Below are 25,865 nucleotides of genomic sequence, written 5' to 3'. Positions count from 1 at the left end.
TGGTCTGAGATCCCGGTCTGGACTGCAAAGCTTCTAGTATCTTAGCCATAGTCTCAGAAAGTCTTTCAGTAAAAACTGCAAACTCCGTCCCTGTCACCTGGACAGTGTTAGCAGGTGGTTCCTCCTGGGCCACCCTTAGCAGAGGCTCCGGCTGAGTAAGTGCCACAGGGGCCGAGCATTGCACACAATGAGGGTCAGTGGAACCTGCCGGTAGTATAGCCGTACATGCGGCGCAGGCAGCATAGTAAGCCTGTGCTTTGGCACCCTTGCTTCTTGTGGACGCCATGCTGTTGTCTCCCCTGAGCAATCCAGGAGGGTATATAGCCAAAAATCAACCGTGCACCATACAGTGTAAAGTATAGCCTATAATCATATAATCTATAAGTACACTTCTGCACAAGTGGGGCCAGCACCTCAGGTGCTGCTTACCGCCCGCTCAAAGCGGTTGTGTGGTCACCAGAATCCCTGCCTGGGTCTCCCCGAGCTTGTCTCCCCTCTCCAGCGTCAGAAGAGCTGACAGGAATGGCTGCCGGCGTCCTGAGGAGAGGAGGGGGCCGTGGGCGTGCCCTAGAAAGTGCGGGAATCTGGTGCCCCACTGTGCACAGTGAGGGGGGTGGAGTATGCAAAGCATGTTCCAGCCCTCAGTGCTGACTTCTCGTACAGCGTCCCGCCCTTCCCCTGACTGGCAGGCCTGGGGGCGGGAAAAAAGTGAGACTAGGCCGCAAAAGCCGGGGACTAAAGTTATAAGCGCGGCCGGCGTATAAGCCCGGTCGGCGCGGTAGTCCCCGGCGCACTAACAGTCCCAGCCGCGCCACAGTGTAAAAATGGCAGCGGCGGTCAGCGCGGTAGTCCCCATAAACTAACACACCCAGCCACGCTGCAGTGTGTGATGGCACAAGCGCGGTCAGCGCTGCGGTCCTCGGCGCACTAACACACCCAGCAATGCTGGAGTGTTTCTGTGCGTGGTCCCCACGGGGACACAGAGTACCTTAAAGTAGCAGGGCCTTGTCCCTGACGATACTCGGCTCCTTATCCAGCAGAGTCCCCAGGAGCTGTGGATGGAGCACGGTCTCAGTGCCTGGAGACCGATTAGGATCCCACTTCACCCAGAGCCCTAAAGGGGATGGGGAAGGAAAACAGCATGTGGGCTCCAGCCTCCGTACCCGCAATGGATACCTCAACCTTAACAACACCGCCGACAAGAGTGGGGTGAGAAGGGAGCATGCTGGGGGCCCTGTTATGGGCCCTCTTTTCTTCCATCCGACATAGTCAGCAGCTGCTGCTGACTAAGCTGTGGAGCTATGCGTGCATGTCTGCCTCCTTCGCACAAAGCATGAAAACTGAGGAGCCCGTGGGAGCACAGGGGGTGTATAGGCAGAAGGGGAGGGGCTTTACACTTTTAGTGTAATACTTTGTGTGGCCTCCGGAGGCATAGCTATACACCCAATTGTCTGGGTCTCCCAATGGAGCGACAAAGAAAATGCCATTGCAATTTTTATATGCATTTTTAGGCTCCAAATTAAAGCCTCAAAGGAAAAAAGAAAGCACCAAAAAAACGCACACCTCAACAGCGTCTTCAAAACCACAGTAGTTATGAGTTTTCACGTCAACTTAGCTTAATCTATCAAGGGAAATCTGATTTGCCATTAACTGGCAGATATAGGATTAATCTGCAGGTAATTAACGTTATGGAGGTCCCTGGCCGCTGTAGCACCTGGGAGAAAATTAACCTCATTCCTCCCAGGAGCCGCCGGCTTTCAGTCAGAGTATACTGTGAGTGGCTGCTGTAAACATGCCCCAGCAATATGACTGAGAGCAGATTCTGCACTGATGTAATGCTGAGTGAGTAGTCAGTCAAAGTACTGAGGCATGCTTACAGCTGCCGCTCACAGTATGCATGCAATGACTTTAGCCGTACCAGAGTACCTCTGACTGAAAGCCAATGGCTCCCGGAAGGAATAAAATTTGTTGTCTACTGGGTGCTGAACTTTCAGTACAGTGCCTGGGAACATTCATTACAGCATTATATACGGCAGGTTAATCTGTAGTTTAATGGTATTACCGGGTGTTACAGGTTCCTTATAAACAGAGCAGATTTTATGCACAAAATCAAAAAACAAAAAACACTGACTACACCAATTATTACCATGGTGATAGGTATTACATTTCAAATCTTTATTAATTAACTCCGTCTGATGCCATGAGAACGAAGTGGCCACAGTGCAGAGATCTGCATCCCAGCTCCATGCATGTAGAATCAGCTCTGTGGTTCCTTCTTTCTCAGGATTGGTGTGGATCACAGAGGCTTAACTGATCCCAAAGCAATGGTATATACTAGGGCATTACTTTATGAGAAGAGAGCTACTCCTTAATACTCTAGCAGCTCTTTCTCCCAACTGCACAGCAGGAAATCACAGCACTGTCTGTTCCAATTATATAAATTGCATCAAACCAATCAAGGTTGGATCCTGATCCCTCTGATGAAGATATCTACTGCCACAAAAGCTGTATCAGGATAAAGTAAAAAAACGTCAAGGGAAAATATTTGATTGGACAAGTGGTGACATAAACTAAGGTCTCCAACCAGGGCTGTGGAGTCGGTAAGCCAAACCTGCGACTCCGACTCCTCAATTTCCCTTGCACCGACTCCGACTCTGACTCAATGACTCTGACTTGATGTTTTAGCTTCTATACAGATCCTCATCAATCCTGTTGCTGTATTTTCCATGTATATTGTATAGAAGCTATCCTCCCAAAAGTATGTAGCGCCCCTGAAACCATCAGGGTGCTACAAGGTTCTGCATCCCCGCAAGGATGCAGGGCCTACCCCCTAGGCCCCGGAATACCAGCGCTGGTAACATAAAAAAAAAACCCAGGCAATCTCAGTTTTCCCCCAAACAATAGCCCATACAATGGTGCAAAGCTAGGGTCGGACCAATGGATGGCCGCCTAGAGGTGGAGCCAATCCACTCCACTAGTTGACCAGGTGGGAGGGGCGGACTGTGGACAGTGACAGCAGAGTAGATTGTGACGGAGAGTGAAGGTGGACGTGAAGGCGCAAGCTGTCCCGGGTTGACGGTAACCTGGTACCCAGGAAAGCAGTTGCTGGTGGAGTGCTCCCGAAACTATGCACTGACAGGGTACAGGACCCTCACCCTAGGACAGGAAAGAGCTCCACACAGACCTGTTAACACCTGCACAGTGAGGCGACCATCAAGGACCTCGCTGACCCCTAAATATCCGAAGACTTAGTAACAAAGCTAGAACCAGGGATAGGACCAGACTCCAACCCCACAGGGTTCACACTACCGTCAGGTAGACAGAAGTGGACAAACCACCAGACGGGGACCCCCAGTTGCTCTATGCCACGGGGACCCATTTACCAGAGAACAGGTGCAGGGGAAGAAGGTACCAGAGTACTGAACTGGCACTGGGATGAAGGGGACCTGGAGGTGAAACCAGCCGGCGTCGGGTATCCAGCTACTACCAACCAGCAGTGAGTGAAGACCAGTTGCACTAAATCTCTGTGCGGACTACATTCTTCCTCTGGCCGTTATATATCACCCATCCTCTGGGGCCCGGCCCTGCTTGCGGACGGCCTACCATCTAGGCTGCAATTAACACCAGCGCCAGTAGTGATATTCTGCAGCGGCGGCTGCACATATGTAGCCGCAACACCGCAAGTGGCGTCACGTATAAACATTAACCTAAATCCCATGTAAATATATCCCCCTTTTCAAAAAGCACCCAGGGCACGGAACTGGGCAATGACCAAAGTGACATTCCCCAATTGCAAACCGCCTGGAACCGAGTACTCCATAACCCTGAGCGACACCAGTACATGAGCTCAAAGAAAAAACAAACAAGCATCAAGCATACAGAGAGAACATGCAGAATACCGGACTATTGATTTATGCACAGTTTATTGAAAGATTAAATGTGCTTTAAGAAGTAATGACCTTAATCTTGTTATCCTGCTCACTCTAGCAATTCTGAGATGAGTGCGGCCTTCCTTCTTTCTGTGTTTACTTTTTACCCTTACCTGTAGAGGAGGAACTTCACTGGTGCTCAAGTGCAGCACAGACTTATCTCAGCTAAAGCCTGCTTTACACGCTGCAATGTATCTTATGATGTGTCGGCGGGGTCACGTCGTAAGTGACGCACATCCAGCGTCGTAAGGTACATTGCAGTGTGTGACAGGTACGTGCGATTGCGACTGAACGGTAAAAACGTTCATCGCACACACATCGTACCTTTCTCTAGAATTGCACGTCAGATTGTTCATCGTAGCCGGGGTAGCGCACATCGCAGTGTGTGACACCCCGGGAACGATGAACAGATCTTACCTGCGTCCTGCGGCTCCCGGCCGGTAATGCGGAAGGAAGGAGGTGGGCGGGATGTTTACGACCCGCTCAGCTCTGCCCCTCCGCTTCTATTGGCCGGCTGCCGCGTGATGTCGATGTGACGCCGAACGTCCCTCCCACTCCAGGAAGTGGACGTTCGCCGCCCACAGCGAGGTCGTATGGACGGGTAAGTACGTGTGACGGGGGTTAATCGTTTGTGCAGCACGTTCAACAAATTGAACATGCCGCACATACGATATCATATGCAAATTGCAACGTGTAAAGCCTGAGATCCTCAGGCTACATAGATTCACACATAGCGTTTTTGTGGATGCATTTTTTGCAGTGACTCTGGGCATCCCAGCAAATTCAATGAGTTTCAAGATATGACATTCAGACATCGTTTTATGAGGATCCGTTTTTGAGCTCACAAACGATCCCCACAAAGAATGAGCATGTCTGTTTGTGTGGGGGTTTTCTAATCTGCTTTTGCTATTGAGAGCATTATTTATGAGCTCAAAAAACTTTCAGGTGATGCGGTTTCTTAAAAAGCTGATCTGCTTTTGCAGCTGAAAAACGTATCAAAAAACGCAGAAAAAAACGCTGTGTGTGAATGTGGCCTTAGATCAGGAATAGAACAGCCATTTATAGGACATTTTATAACTTTCCCAAATTCCTATGAAAAAAATATTCAGCACATTCTGCATTGCACTGCTGTCCCCAATTTATTATATATTTAGGAGTCGGGGTCGGTTCATTTTATACCGACTCCGACTCCACAGCCCTGTCTCTAACACAGGCTAGAAATGACTGCCACTTTCACCGGTGGACTCACCTCTTCTGATGGCACTGGAGGCTTGGAGTAAGCCAGGCTGATTTTGGTGGCTTCCTGAGAAGTAGCTTTAAATGCTTGTTCTACAAAGAAGAACATTCAGTATGAAATTGTGCATACAGTTGTGCTCATGTTTACATACCCCGGCAGATTTTTTGCTTATATGGCCTTTTTTCAGAGAATACGAATGATAACAAAACCTTTTTCTCCCACTCATGGTTCGTGGTTGGGTGAAGCCATTTATTGTCATCTACTGTGTTTTCTCTTTTTAAATCATAATCGCAACCAAAAACATCCAAATGACCCTGATCAAAAGTTCACATACCCTTGTGATTTTGGCATGATAACATGCACACAAGTTTTCACAAATGGGTTTGGATGGATAATAAATGTAACATCCTCACCTGTGACCTTGTTTGCTTGTAATCAGTGTGTGTGTTTAAAAGCTGAATGAGGGAAAAGACTTCCGGTTCCGGTCCTGGCTGAGGTGGACGCTTGAGGGAGACACTCCCGCCACCCCCTGGAAGAATCAGTCGGAGAGAAGCCCCCCCGCAGCTGTGCAAGCGGCGAAAATCACACAGACGGGAAGCGGAGACCAGCGGCGATGGATAGGTACCTTCTAAGGAGCGCTGGTGGCGGCGAGGGAGCCGGGAGAAGCGGAGACGCTGCTGACACGAACGAGGTGGAAGCTGCGAACATGGCGCCGGAGTGCCTGTCGGGGGCGGAGTCAGCGGTGCAGGGGAGCGCGGCGATGGATGTAAGCCGGAGCGGCAGAGCAACGGAGGACACAGCCGAGGAGGCAGGGGGAAGCGGAGCTGGAGGGGGATGGCTGCAGGGGTCAGAGGAGGGCGGCTCGCAGTGGGAGGATGAGGGAGATGTGGAGGGAGAGTTGAGAGAGGGAGGGCCTGCTGAGACGGGGGGGGGGGGGTGATGGAGGAGTGAGAGGGCCAGCGGAGTGTACAGGCCGACAGAGGAGAGAGAGCGGGGGTAAACGGGGACAATCACATTACAGGAGGAGCACATCCTCTGGCATCCCTGGTAAAGGCAGCAAGAAGCAGCAGGATCCACTGCCACCCCAATCCCATCAGTCACCAGAGGGAGGCAGAGGCTCAGCACAACCAAGAAGGCCTAGGAAACCAGCTCCACCTGCTGGCCAAAGCAAGCAAATACAAGAGTTCCATGTGGACTATAAAAAACTGGCAATAGAAGTGACATCTCATCTGTCTAAGGAAATAAAAACAGCCATAGAGACAGCAATACAAACCTCACTAGCCGCCATGCAGAAGCAATTGACTGACCATTCTGACAGGCTGACAGAAACAGAGCAGAGAATCTCTAACTCTGAGGAGGCAATCTTGACCATGCAAGAGCAAATAGCAACTCTAATACAATCCAACGAGCACCTGAAAGCCAAGGCAGAGGACCTAGAAAACAGGTCGAGACGAAACAACCTCCGCATTGTGGGGCTGCCAGAAACGGTGTCTCTGGGGCAGCTAGACAACATCTGCGAAGCGGAACTGCCACAGGCGTTGGGTATAAAAGCAAAATTTAGAGTGGAAAGAGCCCACAGAGTGGGACCATTGAGGCAACAGGAGGTGAACAAAGGAAATGGACAGAATACAAATACAAACGGTAAATCCCCTCCAAGAGCCAGACAGGTGATAGTCAAGTACCTAGACTACAAACACAAAGAAGAAATATTGAAGGCCTTTAGAGAACGCAAACGGCCTCTACAATACCAAGGAAACAGATTGTTGATTTTTGGGGACTATTCCGTTGATGTATCCAAGCGGAGGAAGGATTTCAGTAAACTGTGCACATTCCTGTACAACAAAAGAGTAAAATGCCAACTACTCTACCCAGCCATATTGAAGGTCAGGAACTCCAATGGCTCATTCTCGTATTACAAAGACCACAAGGAGGCGGAAGACATCCTTATGTCAGAGCATGACGGAGGAGGACCGGAGGAACGGGAGGGGAGATTTAAAGAGGGAGGAACTTACAGAGGAGGATCCCCTTCAGGTCCAGGAAGAGAGGGCGGACTACACGAGAGACAATCGCAATCACAACCTGAGACCAGCGGACAGGGGAATCGGAGCCCAACTCAGCAACCCAGTCCCAGACCGGGCAACAGGGAGAAGCGCCCTTGAGAGCCACCAAGACATGTGATGTCTCTTGAACTTATTTCTATTGGCTCTTAATCGTTCCCCTCGACCGGAGGGGGGGATGGGGACGGGGGGGGGGGTCGATGTGGGGGGGTCGGGGGGAGAGAGGACCAATCGCATTTCTTATCTTCGGTGACAGCGGAGAGGGGTGGATGAGAGGCTCCTCTCCTCCCTCCCCTCTTTCTTATTCTTTCTCTTCTCCTTCTCCCTCCTTTTCCCCTCCTGCTTCTCCTGCTCTCTCTGCCTCTTCTACTCCCCCTGTTTCTCTCTCCCTTCTCCCTCTCCTGTGTCCCCTCCTTCTCCTCTTTCTCCTTCTTCTCCTCTCTTCTCTTCTGTTCTCTCTTTTCTTTCCTCTTTCCCCTCTCTCTTTTCTTTCCTCCTTTTCCCCTCTCTATTTTCCCTCTTCCCTCTCTTCTCCCCTTTTTTTTTTTTTTTTTTTTTTTTTTTTTTTCTCTCTTTCTCTCTCTCTCTCTCTCTCTGACCTTCCTCCTCAACTCTCTCTCTTTTCTCTTTCCCGCTCTGCTTCTTTTTTTTTGGACTGCTTTTCAGACCCTAGTACAGTGGATCCGAACGGGTTGAAAGGATGGTCCCACAAAACCAGGACTTTTTCAACAGACGAACTCTCGCTAAGGTCATATTTTATACGACATAATGTGTTAATCCTTGCTTAATTCTTAAGGCCGTTGTATTTTGTCGGGGGGATAAAACTTAGAATTTGCGCATCAGGGGGGTGACTAGGGAGACTCATATTTAGGCCAGGAAGAAGGGAAGTCACTAACATGGCAAAAAGAGCCGAAAGTCCTTTTAAAGGGATAACCTGTTCTAATGTTGTAGGATTCATAATTTTTATATGTTGTATAAGGGTTCATTTACAAGTTAGGGAAAAGAAATGTCATTCTGGTAGAGTCACTTGTGAAGGCAGGATTGATAGTCACATTTTTCTTTCAGTCGAGGTCTTGAAGGGTAATATCGATAAGAGCAACTTATTTGGACAGTCATGGTGCAGCTGACAACGTGGAATGTTAAGGGTCTGAGATCACCCAACAAGCGGGCTATGGTACTAAGACACTTGAAAAGACTAAAAACTGATATTGCTTTATTACAAGAAACACACCTGGGGAAGGAAGATTTTTTCCGCATGAAGAAATACTGGGTGGGTTCAGTTTATGGGGCAGCGGCAGTGGGAAGGAAGGCGGGCACAATGATTTTGATAAACAAACAGCTTAGTCATGAGGTAGTGGCTCAGGAGGAGGATGCTCAAGGAAGATGGCAACATCTAACAATTACTAGTCCAGCGGGAACACTCAGTATATATAATATTTATGGCCCAAACTCGAAGCAGAAACAGTTTCATGACGCAATAAAAACAATAATTCTTTCAGACAAGGAACCTAACATCATAGTGGCGGGAGATTTCAATGCAGTGCCAGATTCAGAGGAAGATAGAAGTAAGGGAGAGGGTGAGTTGAGTCATGGGGACAAGGGCTCAGCCTATGGAGAGGTTTCATTGGAGGATATAGGCTTGAAAGATATATGGAGGTTAACCCACCCACATGACAGAGAATACACGCATTTCTCTCACCCGCATAACAGCTGGTCTCGTCTAGATCAGATTTGGCTGTCTTTGGAGCTGACGAATAGCGTGCGAAACTGCATGATTGAGAACATGGTGATCTCGGACCACAGTCCGGTGAGAGTGGACCTTAGGGAGAAATTCAAGAGAGGATCAGACATTATCTGGAGATTCCCGTCGTTCCTCCTCAGACAGGATAACTTCCATAAAATAATAAAAGAATGGTGGGAAGAGTACTCAGAAAATAACAAGGAGCATAGGGCGACTCCAATATTATTCTGGGAGGCGGCGAAAGCGGTCTTGAGAGGACGTTTGGTGGGGTATGCGGCCATGATCAAACGAAAGACGAACGCGAAATACAACTCTCACAGCGAGGCAGTGCGACTGGCATACACTAATTATCTGACAGTGAGATCGGTCACGGCAAAAGATAGGTGGGTGGCAGCCAAGAGAGACTTTGATGAGTGGGCAAAAAAAAAGGAACAGTTATTTTGGTCATATAAAGAGGCCGATTTACATAGATTTGGGAATAAGGCGGGGAGGATGCTGGCAAATTTAGCAAGGGGTAACAGAAAGATGACAGTAATTTCAAAATTGAAAACAAAGGGTGGGGAGGTGACCTCGGACCCCAAGGAAATTAATAAGGCTCTGGGGGACTATTACAGAAAGTTATACGGGCCAGGACATAACGACATGACTGATGAGGCGGAGTGGCTAAGGCAAGCCCAACTACCCAACTTAACGGAGGCAGAACTGGAAATCTTAAACGCAGATATTACAGAGGAAGAGGTTGCAAAAACAATCGGGGAACTTAGCACTAACAAGGCTCCAGGACCTGATGGTTTCAATAGCGAATTCTATAAAGCCCTCAGGGAACAGATTTCCCCGGACTTAACTTCAGTTTTTAATGCGATCTTGGGGGGAATGGAAATTCCTAAAAACGCCAATATAGCATACATTAAACTAATACCTAAGGGCTCCAAGGACCTGGACGACCCTTCGAGCTATAGGCCCATTTCGCTCATCAACCAGGACTTAAAAATAATGTCTAAAATCATGGCTGATAGATTGGCTACGGTCCTGCCTAGATTAATTTCAGAACATCAGGTAGGGTTTATAAAAGGGAGAAGTGCGGTGACCAACATTAGGAGGACTATACTAGTGGTTGATGCGGTTAGACTGGGGCGCACGAAGGGGAGGGCAAGCCCAGCGTTAGTCACACTAGACGCTGAAAAAGCGTTCGACAATGTCAACTGGATCTGGCTAGATAAGGTGATGGAGGCCGTGGGGATATTAGGTAAGATGAGACTCTATATTAACAGCTTATATGCTAACTCGGGAGCAAGGATCCACACCCCGGGCTTTCTGTCAGATGTGTTCCCCCTGATGAAAGGGACGAGACAGGGATGCCCGCTATCCCCCCTATTATTTAACCTGGCAATTGAACCCCTATCAAGAGTGCTGCAGGGCCATAGCAGTTTCAAAGGGATCAACATAAGGGGAACAGAAATGAAGTTAGCGCTTTTTGCTGATGACGTGATTCTATATATGGGGGACCCTGAGGCGGACTTGCCCCGGACACTTAGCATGATAGAAAAATTTGGCGCCTTTTCAGGTTTTAAATTAAACAAAAAGAAATGTGAACTGTTATTCCTACACGGGGACCAAGGGCCAACCAGGGGCATCTTAAATGAGGGGCATGTAAGTGGAATCCCAGTAGCACAAACATCAGTCAAGTACCTGGGAGTGCACATAGGGAGGACGGCGCAGGCAATTTATAAAATGAATTTTGGTCCACTGATCAGAAAAATCATAACTCAGCTGAAGGGCTGGAAGGGATTACCCCTGCCATTATTGGCAAGGTGCCATCTCATAAAAATGATGAGCTTCCCCAGGCTGCTGTACCCCTTTCAGACCATCCCGTTATTGTTAACATTAAAGGATGTCAGCAGACTCAATTCAGCGTATGCGGATTTTATCTGGAGGGGAAGGAAACCCAGGATAAAGCTGCGTACACTGATGAAGTCAGTGGAGGAGGGAGGGATAAATTTCCCGGATGTCAGAGGGTACAACATAGTGTGTATCATGAGACACGTGATTGATTGGCTGAGAGGCACGAGCAGACATTCAGATTATGGTACGGAACTTAAATATGTAGAACCATGGGATCTAACGTCTATTCTCCATTCCCCGCTGTCCAAGGTCGAAGGTCACATAAAAAACTCAGTTATACTCAGAGACACTATGTTGACCTGGAGATTGGTAAGACGGAAGCTTGGTCTTTCATGGAAGGTATCAAAATACCTGAATCCTTGGGCATCACCAGGCTTCCCCCAGGGGAGGGAGAATAAACTGTTCCTCAAATGGAAAGAGAGGGGTATTAAGAGAACGATAGATATTATGAATGTGGAAGAGAGAAGATGGATGACAGGTCGGGAAGTGCTCGATAAGTACAATCTGAACGGCTGCCACATTATCCAATACGTACAATTGAAGCATGGAATAATGAGAGAGCTTGGTGAGATTGGAAGGGAACTGAATAAAAGTATGATTGATGAGCTCATGGAGGACAATGTAACAAATTTAAATGTCTCTCGAATCTACCGAATATTTAGAGGTGTGCTGATATCCCGGGAAGATAGTCGGACACTCTTAGCATGGAAAAAACAAATGAAAGGTCAAGAAGTGGTGGAGGACATATTGAAAGGATGGGTCCAGATGCGAAAACAAGTCACCAATGAGAGCTGGAGAGACACTCAATTTAGGATACTGCACAGGGCTGTTTGGGGTTTCAACATTCCGAGCAGAGAGACACGGTGCCCTAAATGCCACACAGAAAAAACAGACATGCTACATGGTTTGTGGGAGTGTAGGACGATAAAGAGGTTCTGGAACCAAGTCAGAACATTAGTCCAGACAACATGGAGAATTTCCTGTAAATCAGAGCTAATGGTGTGGATTTTCCACTTCTTTGAGGGTGGAGTCAGAGGGGGACTAAACAACCAGGACAAAAAGGCATTTGCAATCATACACGACGTAGCCATGATAGCCAAAAGATGCATTTTAAGGCACTGGATACAGGAGGAGGCCCCATCCACAGGGGAAGTCATTGGCGAGTTACACAATCTTCTGAGGATGGAGAGATTAGAAGCAGAAAGGGACAGAGACAATAAGACAACCAAGTTTTTCAGGAGATGGAAAACTTTCATCGAAATTTACTGCAAACAGGAAGAAATAAATCATCTAGTGACACCTTTCAGGCAAACGGAGTGGTACCTTCTGAATGACATACAGGATAGCTTGGGAAAACTGAGGATTGTTTAACGGGGAATAAGGTGAAGGTCAGGGGTAAGAGGATATGACACTTTCAAGACTCGACATCGACACCAGAAATTGCAAAGAATGACATTGGGGCTCGAGGGTTTGTTATGACATGTTATGTTTGGTTTCTCCTATCTTGATTTATTTTATATCAATGTAACCTGAAGATGGACTTGAGATAGAAAGGGGGATTTTACCCTCCTCTTTGACATATTCGGACAGTTCAAAGTTTGTCTTTTGCAAATCATACACTTTTTTGATGCGATATTGTATAAAAAATTTTGTAAAATCAATAAAAATGTTTGGAAAAAAAAAAAAAAAAAAAAAGCTGAATGAGTTTCTGGGATCCAGACAGACTCTTGCAGCTTTCGTCCAGCCACTGACGCTTCTGGATTTTGAGTCATGGGGAAAGCAAAAGAATGGTCAACGGATCTACGGGAAAAGATAGCTGAACTGTATAACACAGGAAAGGGATACAAAAAGATGTTCAAGGAATTAATAATGCCAGTCAGCAGTGTTCAAAGTGTGATTAACAAATGGAAAATCAGGGGCTCTATAAAAACCAAACCACGATCAGGTAGACCAACAAAGATTTTGGCCACAACTGCCACAAAAATTGTTCGGGATGCAAAGATGCAAAGAAAAACCCACAAATAACATGAGCTGAATCACAGGACTCACTGAAAACTAGCGGTGTGGTTGTTTCAAGATGCACAATAAAGAGGCACTTGAAGAAAAATGGGCTTCATGGTTGAATCGTCAGAAGAAAACTATTACTGTGCAAATGCCACAAAGTATCTCGCCTACATTATACCAAACAGCACAGAGACAAGCCTCCAAACTCCTGCAGCAAGGTAATATGGAGTGATGAGACCAAAATCAAACTTTTTGGCCACAACCATAAACGTTACATTTGGAGAGGTGTCAATCAGGCCTATGATGAAAGGAACACATTTCCTACTGTAAAGGACGGAGGTGAATCGCTGATGATGTGGGGGTGTGTAAGCTACAGAGGCACAGGAAACTTGGTCAAAGTTGAAGGAAAGATGAATGCAGTATGTTATCAGCAAATACTGGAGGAAATTTGCACTCATCAACCCAGAAGCTGCACATTGGGATGTACTTGGACATTCCAACATTACAATAACCCAAAACACAAGGTCAAGTCAACCTGTCATTGGCTACAGCAGAACAAAGTGAAGGTTCTGGAGTGGCCATCTCAGTCTCATGACCTCAATATCATTGAGCCACGCTGAGGAGAACTCAAGTGCTCCGTTCATGCAAGAAAGCCCAAGAAGTTACAGGAACTGAAGGTTTTTTGTCAAAAAGAAAGGGCAGCTTTACCATCTGAGAAAAAAAAAAAACCTCATCCACAACTACCACAAAAGACTTAAAGCTGTCATTGATGTTAGAGGGGGCAATACACGGTATTAAGAACTGGGGTATGTGAACTTTTGATCAGGGTCATTTGGATGTTTTTGGTTGTCATTATGATTTAAAAAGAGAAAACACAGTAGTTTGACAATAAATGGCTTCATCAAACCACTAAAACATAAGTGGAATAAAAAAAGGTTTTATTTTAAAATTCATATTCCCTGAAAAAGGCCAAGAAACCAAAAAACTCTGCTGAGGTATGTAAACTTTTGAGCACAACTGTATTTACAGTGTGTCAGAATAAAACATACACTTATCAATAACTTGGTTAACAAAATGTATAAAAAGATATGAAAAAATAAAATAATCATCTTCTCTATGAGGCATCATACCGACATTCTGTACCTATCTATCACTTGCATGTTGAGCCCCCACCCATAATACTGCGGTAATCTCTAACAGCCCAGACATGGCTAGAGCTACTTTATATCTGACAACTACAATTCCATTATCTTTGTTTCCACAGCTTGTAGACAACTTATACTCCTTATTTAAAAATGGGGAGTTCTCATTATGGGTGCATTCAGATGACAGTATAAATTGGTCTGAGATCGGATGCAATACTTGGGTTGACCACGGCTCTCCCAACCCGAGCATGACAGCTGCACAGGAATTCAGGCTCAGGTCGGGAAAGCCATGGCCAGCCCGAGTATTGTTGACCGATCTCAGACCAATTTATACGGTCGTCTGCATGCACCCTATAGGGAATATGCCAATATAGACGTTCCTCAATGCCCATACATAACTTTCATAGATGGAAGTATTAGAAAGGCCCCCTCTAAATTTTTAATGAGGCCTTAAGTTATAGCCCTATAAGTTTGCAACCTGTGCCCAAATCCTGAACCCCAAAGAGGGGTTGTCCGGTGTATTCCCTAAGGGGTACTTTGCACACTACGACATCGCAACCGCTGCTGCGATGCCGAGCGCGATAGTCCCCGCCCCCGTTGCAGCAGCGATATCTTGTGATTGCTGCCGTAGGGAACATTATCGCTACGACAGCTTCACATGCACTTACCTGCCCTGCGACGTCGCTCTTCCTAAGGGGGCGGGTCGTGCGGCGTCACAGCGACGTCACACGGCAGGCGGCCAATAGAAGCGGAGGGGCGGAGATGAGCAGGACATAAACATCCCGCCCACCTGCTTCCTTCCGCATAGCCGGTGGACGCAGGTAGGAGATGTTCCTCGCTCCTGCAGCTTCATACACAGCGATGTGTGCTGCCGCAGGAATGAGGAACAACATCGTACCGTTGCTGCTGCGAAATTATAGAAATGTCAAACCCTACACCGATCATATCACCGCTTTTGCGCTCGTTAATCGTATGTAAAAGGATTCACATACTGCGATGTCGACAGCGAGTGTGTCCCTTTCGATTTGACCCCATCGACATCGCACCTGCGATGACGTAGTGTGCAAAGTACCCCTAAGTCTGCAGGCACTCTATTTTACTGCAGACTTGTGAATCCTCACAGTGCGCACATTGTGCGCTGTGAGGATTCTCCGGTGTCAGTGCCGGAACCAGTGCAGATTCATTTAACCAATTAGCAGCTGGCTTATTTAGCAACCAGTCTTACAATACAATGTTAAGTGAATCATGGACCCCTATACTCACATCAAGCTCATAAACAGTTAAAGGACCCGCTACTGTGTGCCTTTACAATACAATTCTCGATAATTCTTACCCAATGTGTTCCAGAAGAATTGAGGATTAAAAGTATGGATAATTTCCTTGGGTTCCCCATCTGCAAAAACACAACAGGATTTACAAACCTTAGTATTTCTTTAAGATACCTGCTTTTACCTTCGCACCAAACCTCACACTGAGCAATAAAAGAGGATAAATTACAGCTCAGTCTTGTCACATTGCGGACGTCCTAAGCTCTCTTCAGTAATGTGTACTAGAGATGCTCCGAGGTCTGGTTTTACACTGTAAAACTACCTAAGGCAGGTTTCAGACGTCCGTGTTTCAGGTACGTGAGACATTAGTTTTTAAACACGAATGCCACCGTACCCATGTTATTCTACGCTATTACTCACACGGCCGTGTGACCCCTCGTGGCCCCGCATACACAAAATGAGACATGTCCGTTTTTTCTCTGGCAGTGACGGATCGCACACTAATGTGATCTCTGTGACATGTACCGGAGAAAACACAAGTCTTTTCAATAAACAGATTTTCTATACTCACCTGTATCCAGTGCTGTTTTCTTTGGCTCTGCTGCCTCACGCTCCTGACCACTGCTCATTATACTCATAGAATATTCACTGCACTGAGGACCACTTTCACAGCATTGCTAGTGACAGGTGAGTATTTAGCAAGGTGTGTGTGCGTGTGTGTGCGTGTGCGTGTCTGCATTTACGCGCGCTCACAGTGAGGACCTGGAAGCCTGAGCATCGCGGGAACAGCGCCAGGGACAGCATCCCGGAGGACAGCATGGCTGAGGAGAGGTGAGCATTCAGCAAGAAAGCAGTTTGTGTGCAGTGACGTCCAGGAGTTCATCAGAGTTCCCAATGAACTCTGATGAACCCATGAAGTCACTGTGGTGACACCCGCTGTAGCGCAGGTGTCGCGGGGTGGTCATCAGAGTTCATTGGGAACTCCAATGACCTCCTGGACGTCACTACACACACTGCTTGCTGAATACTTACCTGTCCACGAGATGCTGTCCTTCGCGGTGCTATACCCAGCGCTGTCCCCGTCATGCAACAGCTTCCAGCTCCTCAGTGCAGTGAATAATCAATGAATATAATGAGCGGCGGTCAGAAGCAGGAGACTACAGAGCCAAAGAAAACAGCGCTGTATACAGGTGAATATAGAAAATCTTTTTATTTCAAAGATCCATGTTTTCTCTGGTACGTGGTACACATATGCAAACATAGATGTCACACGTGTAACATAGGAGTGACACACATATGACTATAACCATGCGTGTGGCTGTTACTGGATTAAACACAGATGTCTGAAACCGGCCTAACAGTCGGTGCTGTGACTATTAGTTAACACGGCTGATGAATATAAACACACAATGTTCTAAAAACAATGTTATCTGCCTAATTATGCCAGCTTCCACAAGGCATAGAGTAGTCACCTCTGGGGCCAGGCAGGCTGCCAACCAAACAATACAATTTTCAAATATACTTTGGCAACGATTCATCAAGACCGGCGTTCTTTAAGGCCCCGTCACACACAGAGATAAATCTTTGGCAGATCTGTGGTTGCAGTGAAATCATGGACATATTGTTCCATTTGTACACAGCCACAAACCTGGCACTGATTGTCCACAATTTCACTGCAACCACAGATCTGCCGCAGATTTATCTCTGTGTGTAACAGGGCCTTTACACTGCTCTTTATATGGGGGTGTGCTGAAGTCAGACATTCATGATTTGATAAGAGGCACATACTTTCATCTTAATGAATCCAATGCTTCTGAAAAGTGGTGCGAGCCCCGCCAGTCAGTGACTGGAGTAAGACTTGAGGTGTAAGGAACGCCATCGCTTATTATGTAGTTGTCGAGCAAGGTTGGTGAAACCCCCATCCGCCCACATTGTTGAATATGGAGAGAGAACACCAAAAGTTGCTAAATTCTACAACAGCCTCGCGTTCAAAGCTCTTCATGCTACAATTCTGGCATATAAGCTTTGCTAAATTGGGCACTACCAATTCTTTGCAGTTTTCAAAGAACTCTATGTTTTGCTTAATTGTGTGAAAGATCAGAAGTGCGGACCCCACTGCCTCCAGCTCCCTGAGCACGGTGCATTCCTGCTGTTCTGACAGTTTAAACTACTGCATTGCTGTACTGTGGTCCCAAACAATGCACTCTCTGATGCCGCTATATGTCGCAGCTTTGCCTCTCCAGCTTTGGAGAAGCACAGGGTCACTGAAATTGACCAGGAGCAGTGTTCTCCAGTGATCCCGGCCAGCTACACAACAGCATTTACAAGCTCAATGGGAAAGAGCTTGTAATAAGCACTGTGCATGTTCCCCGACCACTGCTACACTGTCAGTGACCGGTAGCCTAGGCACTGAGCCATACACAAAACATCACTCATCTTTGAAAACAGAGAGGATGGTCAGTAATAAGCAAACTGCTAAGCCGCTTACTTTACAGGCAATTTTCAATTTTATACACTGTTTAAGAAAATGAGAATAACCCTTTAAATACTTTTTAATTCACAACACCATCAATTTCAAAAAGGCAAGTTTTTATGGTCCAAAGCATGAAAAAGAAAACATTTATGAGGGATAATATGCAGATAAGAACCAAGAAGAAACTGTCTGGAGAGCGACATAGAAAAGGCATCAAATGTATTTGTCACAGCAGTCCCTCAGATGAATGGTCATCTAAGAACTGCTGAAGGCGCCGACGTAGATGGTGCTGAGCGGGGATGCCCCTTCTATGACAAACATATGCCCTAAAAGGCCATAAGGACAGTGGGGTAGCCACATAAATAATAAATCCTTTTGTAGAAAACCTGGGAGGAACAGCGGAGAGGACCTCAGACCGTTCCAAGGTCAACTGAGCACCTGATTAATATGTTTCCAGCTTCTGTATACACGATGGGACGTCGGTGCCCAGCAGGTTCCGTATACACGGTGGGACGTCGGTGCCCAGCAGGTTCCGTATACACGGTGGGACGTCGGTGCCCAGCAGGTTCCGTATACACGGTGGGACGTCGGTGCCCAGCAGGTTCCGTATACACGGTGGGACGTCGGTGCCCAGCAGGTTCCGTATACACGGTGGGACGTCGGTGCCCAGCAGGTTCCGTATACACGGTGGGACGTCGGTGCCCAGCAGGTTCCGTATACACGGTGGGACGTCGGTGCCCAGCAGGTTCCGTATACACGGTGGGACGTCGGTGCCCAGCAGGTTCCGTATACACGGTGGGACGTCGGTGCCCAGCAGGTTCCGTATACACGGTGGGACGTCGGTGCCCAGCAGGTTCCGTATACACGGTGGGACGTCGGTGCCCAGCAGGTTCCGTATACACGGTGGGACGTCGGTGCCCAGCAGGTTCCGTATACACGGTGGGACGTCGGTGCCCAGCAGGTTCCGTATACACGGTGGGACGTCGGTGCCCAGCAGGTTCCGTATACACGGTGGGACGTCGGTGCCCAGCAGGTTCCGTATACACGGTGGGACGTCGGTGCCCAGCAGGTTCCGTATACACGGTGGGACGTCGGTGCCCAGCAGGTTCCGTATACACGGTGGGACGTCGGTGCCCAGCAGGTTCCGTATACACGGTGGGACGTCGGTGCCCAGCAGGTTCCGTATACACGGTGGGACGTCGGTGCCCAGCAGGTTCCGTATACACGGTGGGACGTCGGTGCCCAGCAGGTTCCGTATACACGGTGGGACGTCGGTGCCCAGCAGGTTCCGTATACACGGTGGGACGTCGGTGCCCAGCAGGTTCCGTATACACGGTGGGACGTCGGTGCCCAGCAGGTTCCGTATACACGGTGGGACGTCGGTGCCCAGCAGGTTCCGTATACACGGTGGGACGTCGGTGCCCAGCAGGTTCCGTATACACGGTGGGACGTCGGTGCCCAGCAGGTTCCGTATACACGGTGGGACGTCGGTGCCCAGCAGGTTCCGTATACACGGTGGGACGTCGGTGCCCAGCAGGTTCCGTATACACGGTGGGACGTCGGTGCCCAGCAGGTTCCGTATACACGGTGGGACGTCGGTGCCCAGCAGGTTCCGTATACACGGTGGGACGTCGGTGCCCAGCAGGTTCCGTATACACGGTGGGACGTCGGTGCCCAGCAGGTTCCGTATACACGGTGGGACGTCGGTGCCCAGCAGGTTCCGTATACACGGTGGGACGTCGGTGCCCAGCAGGTTCCGTATACACGGTGGGACGTCGGTGCCCAGCAGGTTCCGTATACACGGTGGGACGTCGGTGCCCAGCAGGTTCCGTATACACGGTGGGACGTCGGTGCCCAGCAGGTTCCGTATACACGGTGGGACGTCGGTGCCCAGCAGGTTCCGTATACACGGTGGGACGTCGGTGCCCAGCAGGTTCCGTATACACGGTGGGACGTCGGTGCCCAGCAGGTTCCGTATACACGGTGGGACGTCGGTGCCCAGCAGGTTCCGTATACACGGTGGGACGTCGGTGCCCAGCAGGTTCCGTATACACGGTGGGACGTCGGTGCCCAGCAGGTTCCGTATACACGGTGGGACGTCGGTGCCCAGCAGGTTCCGTATACACGGTGGGACGTCGGTGCCCAGCAGGTTCCGTATACACGGTGGGACGTCGGTGCCCAGCAGGTTCCGTATACACGGTGGGACGTCGGTGCCCAGCAGGTTCCGTATACACGGTGGGACGTCGGTGCCCAGCAGGTTCCGTATACACGGTGGGACGTCGGTGCCCAGCAGGTTCCGTATACACGGTGGGACGTCGGTGCCCAGCAGGTTCCGTATACACGGTGGGACGTCGGTGCCCAGCAGGTTCCGTATACACGGTGGGACGTCGGTGCCCAGCAGGTTCCGTATACACGGTGGGACGTCGGTGCCCAGCAGGTTCCGTATACACGGTGGGACGTCGGTGCCCAGCAGGTTCCGTATACACGGTGGGACGTCGGTGCCCAGCAGGTTCCGTATACACGGTGGGACGTCGGTGCCCAGCAGGTTCCGTATACACGGTGGGACGTCGGTGCCCAGCAGGTTCCGTATACACGGTGGGACGTCGGTGCCCAGCAGGTTCCGTATACACGGTGGGACGTCGGTGCCCAGCAGGTTCCGTATACACGGTGGGACGTCGGTGCCCAGCAGGTTCCGTATACACGGTGGGACGTCGGTGCCCAGCAGGTTCCGTATACACGGTGGGACGTCGGTGCCCAGCAGGTTCCGTATACACGGTGGGACGTCGGTGCCCAGCAGGTTCCGTATACACGGTGGGACGTCGGTGCCCAGCAGGTTCCGTATACACGGTGGGACGTCGGTGCCCAGCAGGTTCCGTATACACGGTGGGACGTCGGTGCCCAGCAGGTTCCGTATACACGGTGGGACGTCGGTGCCCAGCAGGTTCCGTATACACGGTGGGACGTCGGTGCCCAGCAGGTTCCGTATACACGGTGGGACGTCGGTGCCCAGCAGGTTCCGTATACACGGTGGGACGTCGGTGCCCAGCAGGTTCCGTATACACGGTGGGACGTCGGTGCCCAGCAGGTTCCGTATACACGGTGGGACGTCGGTGCCCAGCAGGTTCCGTATACACGGTGGGACGTCGGTGCCCAGCAGGTTCCGTATACACGGTGGGACGTCGGTGCCCAGCAGGTTCCGTATACACGGTGGGACGTCGGTGCCCAGCAGGTTCCGTATACACGGTGGGACGTCGGTGCCCAGCAGGTTCTGTATACACGATGGGACGTCGGTGCCCAGCAGGTTCTGTATACACGGTGGGACGTCGGTGCCCAGCAGGTTCTGTATACACGGTGGGACGTCGGTGCCCAGCAGGTTCTGTATACACGGTGGGACGTCGGTGCCCAGCAGGTTCTGTATACACGGTGGGGTGTCAGTGCCCAGCAGGTTCTGCATACACGGTGGGACGTCGGTGCCCAGCAGGTTCTGCATACACGGTGGGACGTCGGTGCCCAGCAGGTTCTGCATACACGGTGGGACGTCGGTGCCCAGCAGGTTCCGTATACACGGTGGGACGTCGGTGCCCAGCAGGTTCTGTATACACGGTGGGACGTCGGTGCCCAGCAGGTTCTGTATACACGGTGGGACGTCGGTGCCCAGCAGGTTCTGTATACACGGTGGGACGTCAGTGCCCAGCAGGTTCTGTATACACGGTGGGACGTCAGTGCCCAGCAGGTTCTGTATACACGGTGGGACGTCGGTGCCCAGCAGGTTCTGTATACACGGTGGGGTGTCAGTGCCCAGCAGGTTCTGTATACACGGTGGGACGTCGGTGCCCAGCAGGTTCCGTATACACGGTGGGACGGCGGTGCCCAGCAGGTTCTGCATACACGGTGGGACGTCGGTGCCCAGCAGGTTCTGCATACATGGTGGGACGTCGGTGCCCAGCAGGTTCCGTATACACGGTGGGACGTCGGTGCCCAGCAGGTTCTGTATACACGGTGGGACGTCGGTGCCCAGCAGGTTCTGTATACACGGTGGGACGTCGGTGCCCAGCAGGTTCTGTATACACGGTGGGACGTCAGTGCCCAGCAGGTTCTGTATACACGGTGGGACGTCGGTGCCCAGCAGGTTCTGTATACACGGTGGGGTGTCAGTGCCCAGCAGGTTCTGTATACACGGTGGGACGTCGGTGCCCAGCAGGTTCCGTATACACGGTGGGACGGCGGTGCCCAGCAGGTTCTGCATACACGGTGGGACGTCGGTGCCCAGCAGGTTCTGCATACATGGTGGGACGTCGGTGCCCAGCAGGTTCCGTATACACGGTGGGACGTCGGTGCCCAGCAGGTTCTGTATACACGGTGGGACGTCGGTGCCCAGCAGGTTCTGTACTGCACAACATGAAGCAGCATCACCCAATAGGAAATAAAAGAGCTTCATTATCCAAGAAAAAAGCAATGTGGGAAAAATTGAGCTAGTCTCTCCCAAGACGCCATTTCTGGCAATCTGTAAGGAGCTCACATTATCCACCATTCGCATGACAGCAGCCAGAGGTCCTGCACCCCTCAGTATAGTGTAGTGTAGGGCACTGTCACAAAACGTCATAAAATGTACAACCCAGCTGTGCAATCCTAAACGGGAGACTCCTGCGCCCCGTACACACTGCATGAGGGTCGTGCGGTGCCGCATGTAATGACCGCCATGCTGCGGTTACCCTCGAGGCTCGTTCTCACGGGTATTGCAGGATTATGGACTCGCCTCGCAGCTTCTCCTGTATAACACGGAGGTTCTCCAGCAGTTTCCGCAGCGGCTCCATGTTCTCCCGGAACCATGAGACACCGGCCACAAGCACCACGGGGAAGGGTTTAGCTGTAACACAAAGATAACACTTCCGGGACCATAGAGAGGAGCTATGAAATGATTGCGCAGGCGATAACCATGGCGACAGTGCTTAGAAGAACAGCTCTGCAGCGCCCTCACCCTGTGGAGGACGAAATAACGGGGCATTATGTACATTGACAGCTGTCATTTCTCCATGCCCTCCCGGCACGGTTGCGTCTAGATCAGAGTTGATTTTTTGTGGTCCTCAAAAAATCAACTCTGATCTAGCTGCTTCAGCAGTGAGCCGGCTATATCAGAGTTGATTTTTTGAGGCCTCATTTTTTCCACTCTGATCTAGCCGGCTCACTACTGAAGTGTCTAGATCAGAGTTGATTTCTTGAGGCCTCGCTGCAGTCACATGTTTTTGGTCACCTCATTTTATCCACTCCGTTCTAGCTGCTTCACCAGTGAGGTGGCTAGATCAGAGTTGATTTTTTGATGATCTCTGTGATCTTTTCTCCATACAACACAGTTCAGTTTCTCCAGCAGGGGCTGGAATCAGATGTATAATTGGAATGATTTCATGTTTTTATTTATTAGATGCTCACACTGTTATATTTATTATTTTTTTCCAAAGGGCAAATTTTTATTTTCATTATTATTATAACTTACATTTTATTATTATTTTTTACAATATAAATAATTCCACACAGCGCTGATTGTTCAGTTTTGCTGGAATTTTAATTTTACCGTATTTCCACAAGTCGTGGCCGCATGACTGACATTGAAAGAGTGGGCGGAGCCTCACAAGGAAAAACGGAACCGCGCAGCTGACAGTCTTCATAACTTACCATATTGGATCAGAGTGGATTTTTTGAGGATCTCTCTGTAGCCTTCATTATGTACATTTGGTACTGAAGTGACTGAAATTCAGTTTTTTGAAGAGTGGGAGGAGCCTCACGGCGAAAAACGTAACAGAGCGCAACCGAAAAAGTGCTTATAATTTCACACATTGTGTCGTAGTGGATTTTTTGAGGACCTCATTTTAGCCACTACATTAGGTACATTTGGTACTGAGTTGACTGCAATGGATTTTTTCGAAGAGTGGGAGGAGCCTCAAAGCAAAAAGCGTAACAGAGCGCAGCTGAAAGTCCTCATAATATCCACATTGTGTCGTAGTGGATTTTTTGAGGACCTCAAAAAAGCCACTCCGTTCTAGCTGCTTCAGTAGTGAGCCGTCTATATCAGAGTGGATTTTTTGAGGACCTCATTTTAGCCACTACATTATGTACATTTGGTACTGAGGTGACTGCAATGGATTTTTCCGAAGAGTGGGAGGAGCCTCAAAGCAAAAACCGTAACAGTGCGCAGCTGAAAGTCCTCATAATATCCACATTGTGTCGTAGTGGATTTTTTGAGGACCTCAAAAAAGCCACTCCGTTCTAGCTGCTTCAGTAGTGAGCCGTCTATATCAGAGTGGATTTTTTGAGGACCTCATTTTAGCCACTACATTATGTACATTTGGTACTGAGGTGACTGCAATGGATTTTTTCGAAGAGTGGGAGGAGCCTCAAAGCAAAAAGCGTAACAGTGCGCAGCTGAAAGTCCTCATAATATCCACATTGTGTCGTAGTGGATTTTTTGAGGACCTCAAAAAAGCCACTCCGTTCTAGCTGCTTCAGTAGTGAGCCGTCTATATCAGAGTGGATTTTTTGAGGACCTCATTTTAGCCACTACATTATGTACATTTGGTACTGAGGTGACTGCAATGGATTTTTTCGAAGAGTGGGAGGAGCCTCAAAGCAAAAAGCGTAACAGAGCGCAGCTGAAAGTCCTCATAATATCCACATTGTGTCGTAGTGGATTTTTTGAGGACCTCAAAAAAGCCACTCCGTTCTAGCTGCTTCAGTAGTGAGCCGTCTATATCAGAGTGGATTTTTTGAGGACCTCATTTTAGCCACTACATTAGGTACATTTGGTACTGAGGTGACTGCAATGGATTTTTTCGAAGAGTGGGAGGAGCCTCAAAGCAAAAACCGTAACAGAGCGCAGCTGAAAGTCCTCATAATATCCACATTGTGTCGTAGTGGATTTTTTGAGGACCTCAAAAAAGCCACTCCGTTCTAGCTGCTTCAGTAGTGAGCCGTCTATATCAGAGTGGATTTTTTGAGGACCTCATTTTAGCCACTACATTATGTACATTTGGTACTGAGGTGACTGCAATGGATTTTTTCGAAGAGTGGGAGGAGCCTCAAAGCAAAAAGCGTAACAGTGCGCAGCTGAAAGTCCTCATAATATCCACATTGTGTCGTAGTGGATTTTTTGAGGACCTCAAAAAAGCCACTCCGTTCTAGCTGCTTCAGTAGTGAGCCGTCTATATCAGAGTGGATTTTTTGAGGACCTCATTTTAGCCACTACATTATGTACATTTGGTACTGAGGTGACTGCAATGGATTTTTTCGAAGAGTGGGAGGAGCCTCAAAGCAAAAAGCGTAACAGAGCGCAGCTGAAAGTCCTCATAATATCCACATTGTGTCGTAGTGGATTTTTTGAGGACCTCAAAAAAGCCACTCCGTTCTAGCTGCTTCAGTAGTGAGCCGTCTATATCAGAGTGGATTTTTTGAGGACCTCATTTTAGCCACTACATTATGTACATTTGGTACTGAGGTGACTGCAATGGATTTTTTCGAAGAGTGGGAGGAGCCTCAAAGCAAAAAGCGTAACAGTGCGCAGCTGAAAGTCCTCATAATATCCACATTGTGTCGTAGTGGATTTTTTGAGGACCTCAAAAAAGCCACTCCGTTCTAGCTGCTTCAGTAGTGAGCCGTCTATATCAGAGTGGATTTTTTGAGGACCTCATTTTAGCCACTCTGTTTTAGGTGATTCAGCAGTGAGCCGTCTAGATCAGAGTGGATATTTTGAGCACCTCATTTTTGCCACTCTATTCTAGATGATTCACTAGTGAGCTGTCTAGATTGGGCCCGTGAGTCACTGTGGCCCCGTGGACCTCCTGACGACGATCGTACTTTCATTTATATCGGCATCACCATCACAGATGCCAATACAATTGAAAGGAACAATGCGAGGAGGAGCAGAACACTCTATTTCTAATCATTCTACTACTATGTGTCTGTGAGACACTGATGTTTCAGCATGGAGGACTGCGGTTACTAGAGATGAGCGAGCCTCTGAAGGCTCCGTTCGAGGTGCCGTTCGACGAACCGTTTGACGAACCTCTCGAACCCCATTGAAAACAATGGGAGGCAAACACCTAAAAACACATAGAAAAC

The 25,865-nt window shown here is 48.9% G+C and overlaps 1 protein-coding gene across 1 annotated transcript in view; it reads right to left on the bottom strand.

Annotated features, from left to right (window-relative positions):
• The window catches only part of CCNDBP1 (cyclin D1 binding protein 1), a 56,345-nt gene extending 33,727 nt beyond the window's left edge, over window positions 1-22,618 (bottom strand). The window contains exons 1-3 of the mRNA XM_075349778.1: window positions 22,513-22,618; window positions 15,349-15,408; window positions 5,179-5,258 (exon numbers count right to left, since the gene is read on the bottom strand). Of these exons, the coding sequence (XP_075205893.1) occupies window positions 5,179-5,258; window positions 15,349-15,408; window positions 22,513-22,570 (198 nt within the window). The 5' untranslated portion in view covers window positions 22,571-22,618. The remainder of the gene's footprint in view (window positions 1-5,178; window positions 5,259-15,348; window positions 15,409-22,512) is intronic.
• Window positions 22,619-25,865: the final 3,247 nt, after the last annotated feature.

This window comes from Anomaloglossus baeobatrachus, chromosome 5, assembly GCF_048569485.1.
Source record: "Anomaloglossus baeobatrachus isolate aAnoBae1 chromosome 5, aAnoBae1.hap1, whole genome shotgun sequence".
In the NCBI taxonomy this organism is placed as follows: domain Eukaryota; kingdom Metazoa; phylum Chordata; class Amphibia; order Anura; family Aromobatidae; genus Anomaloglossus; species Anomaloglossus baeobatrachus.
Note: the sequence above shows the minus strand (reverse complement) of the source record. Positions and strands in the feature narration are given on the sequence as shown.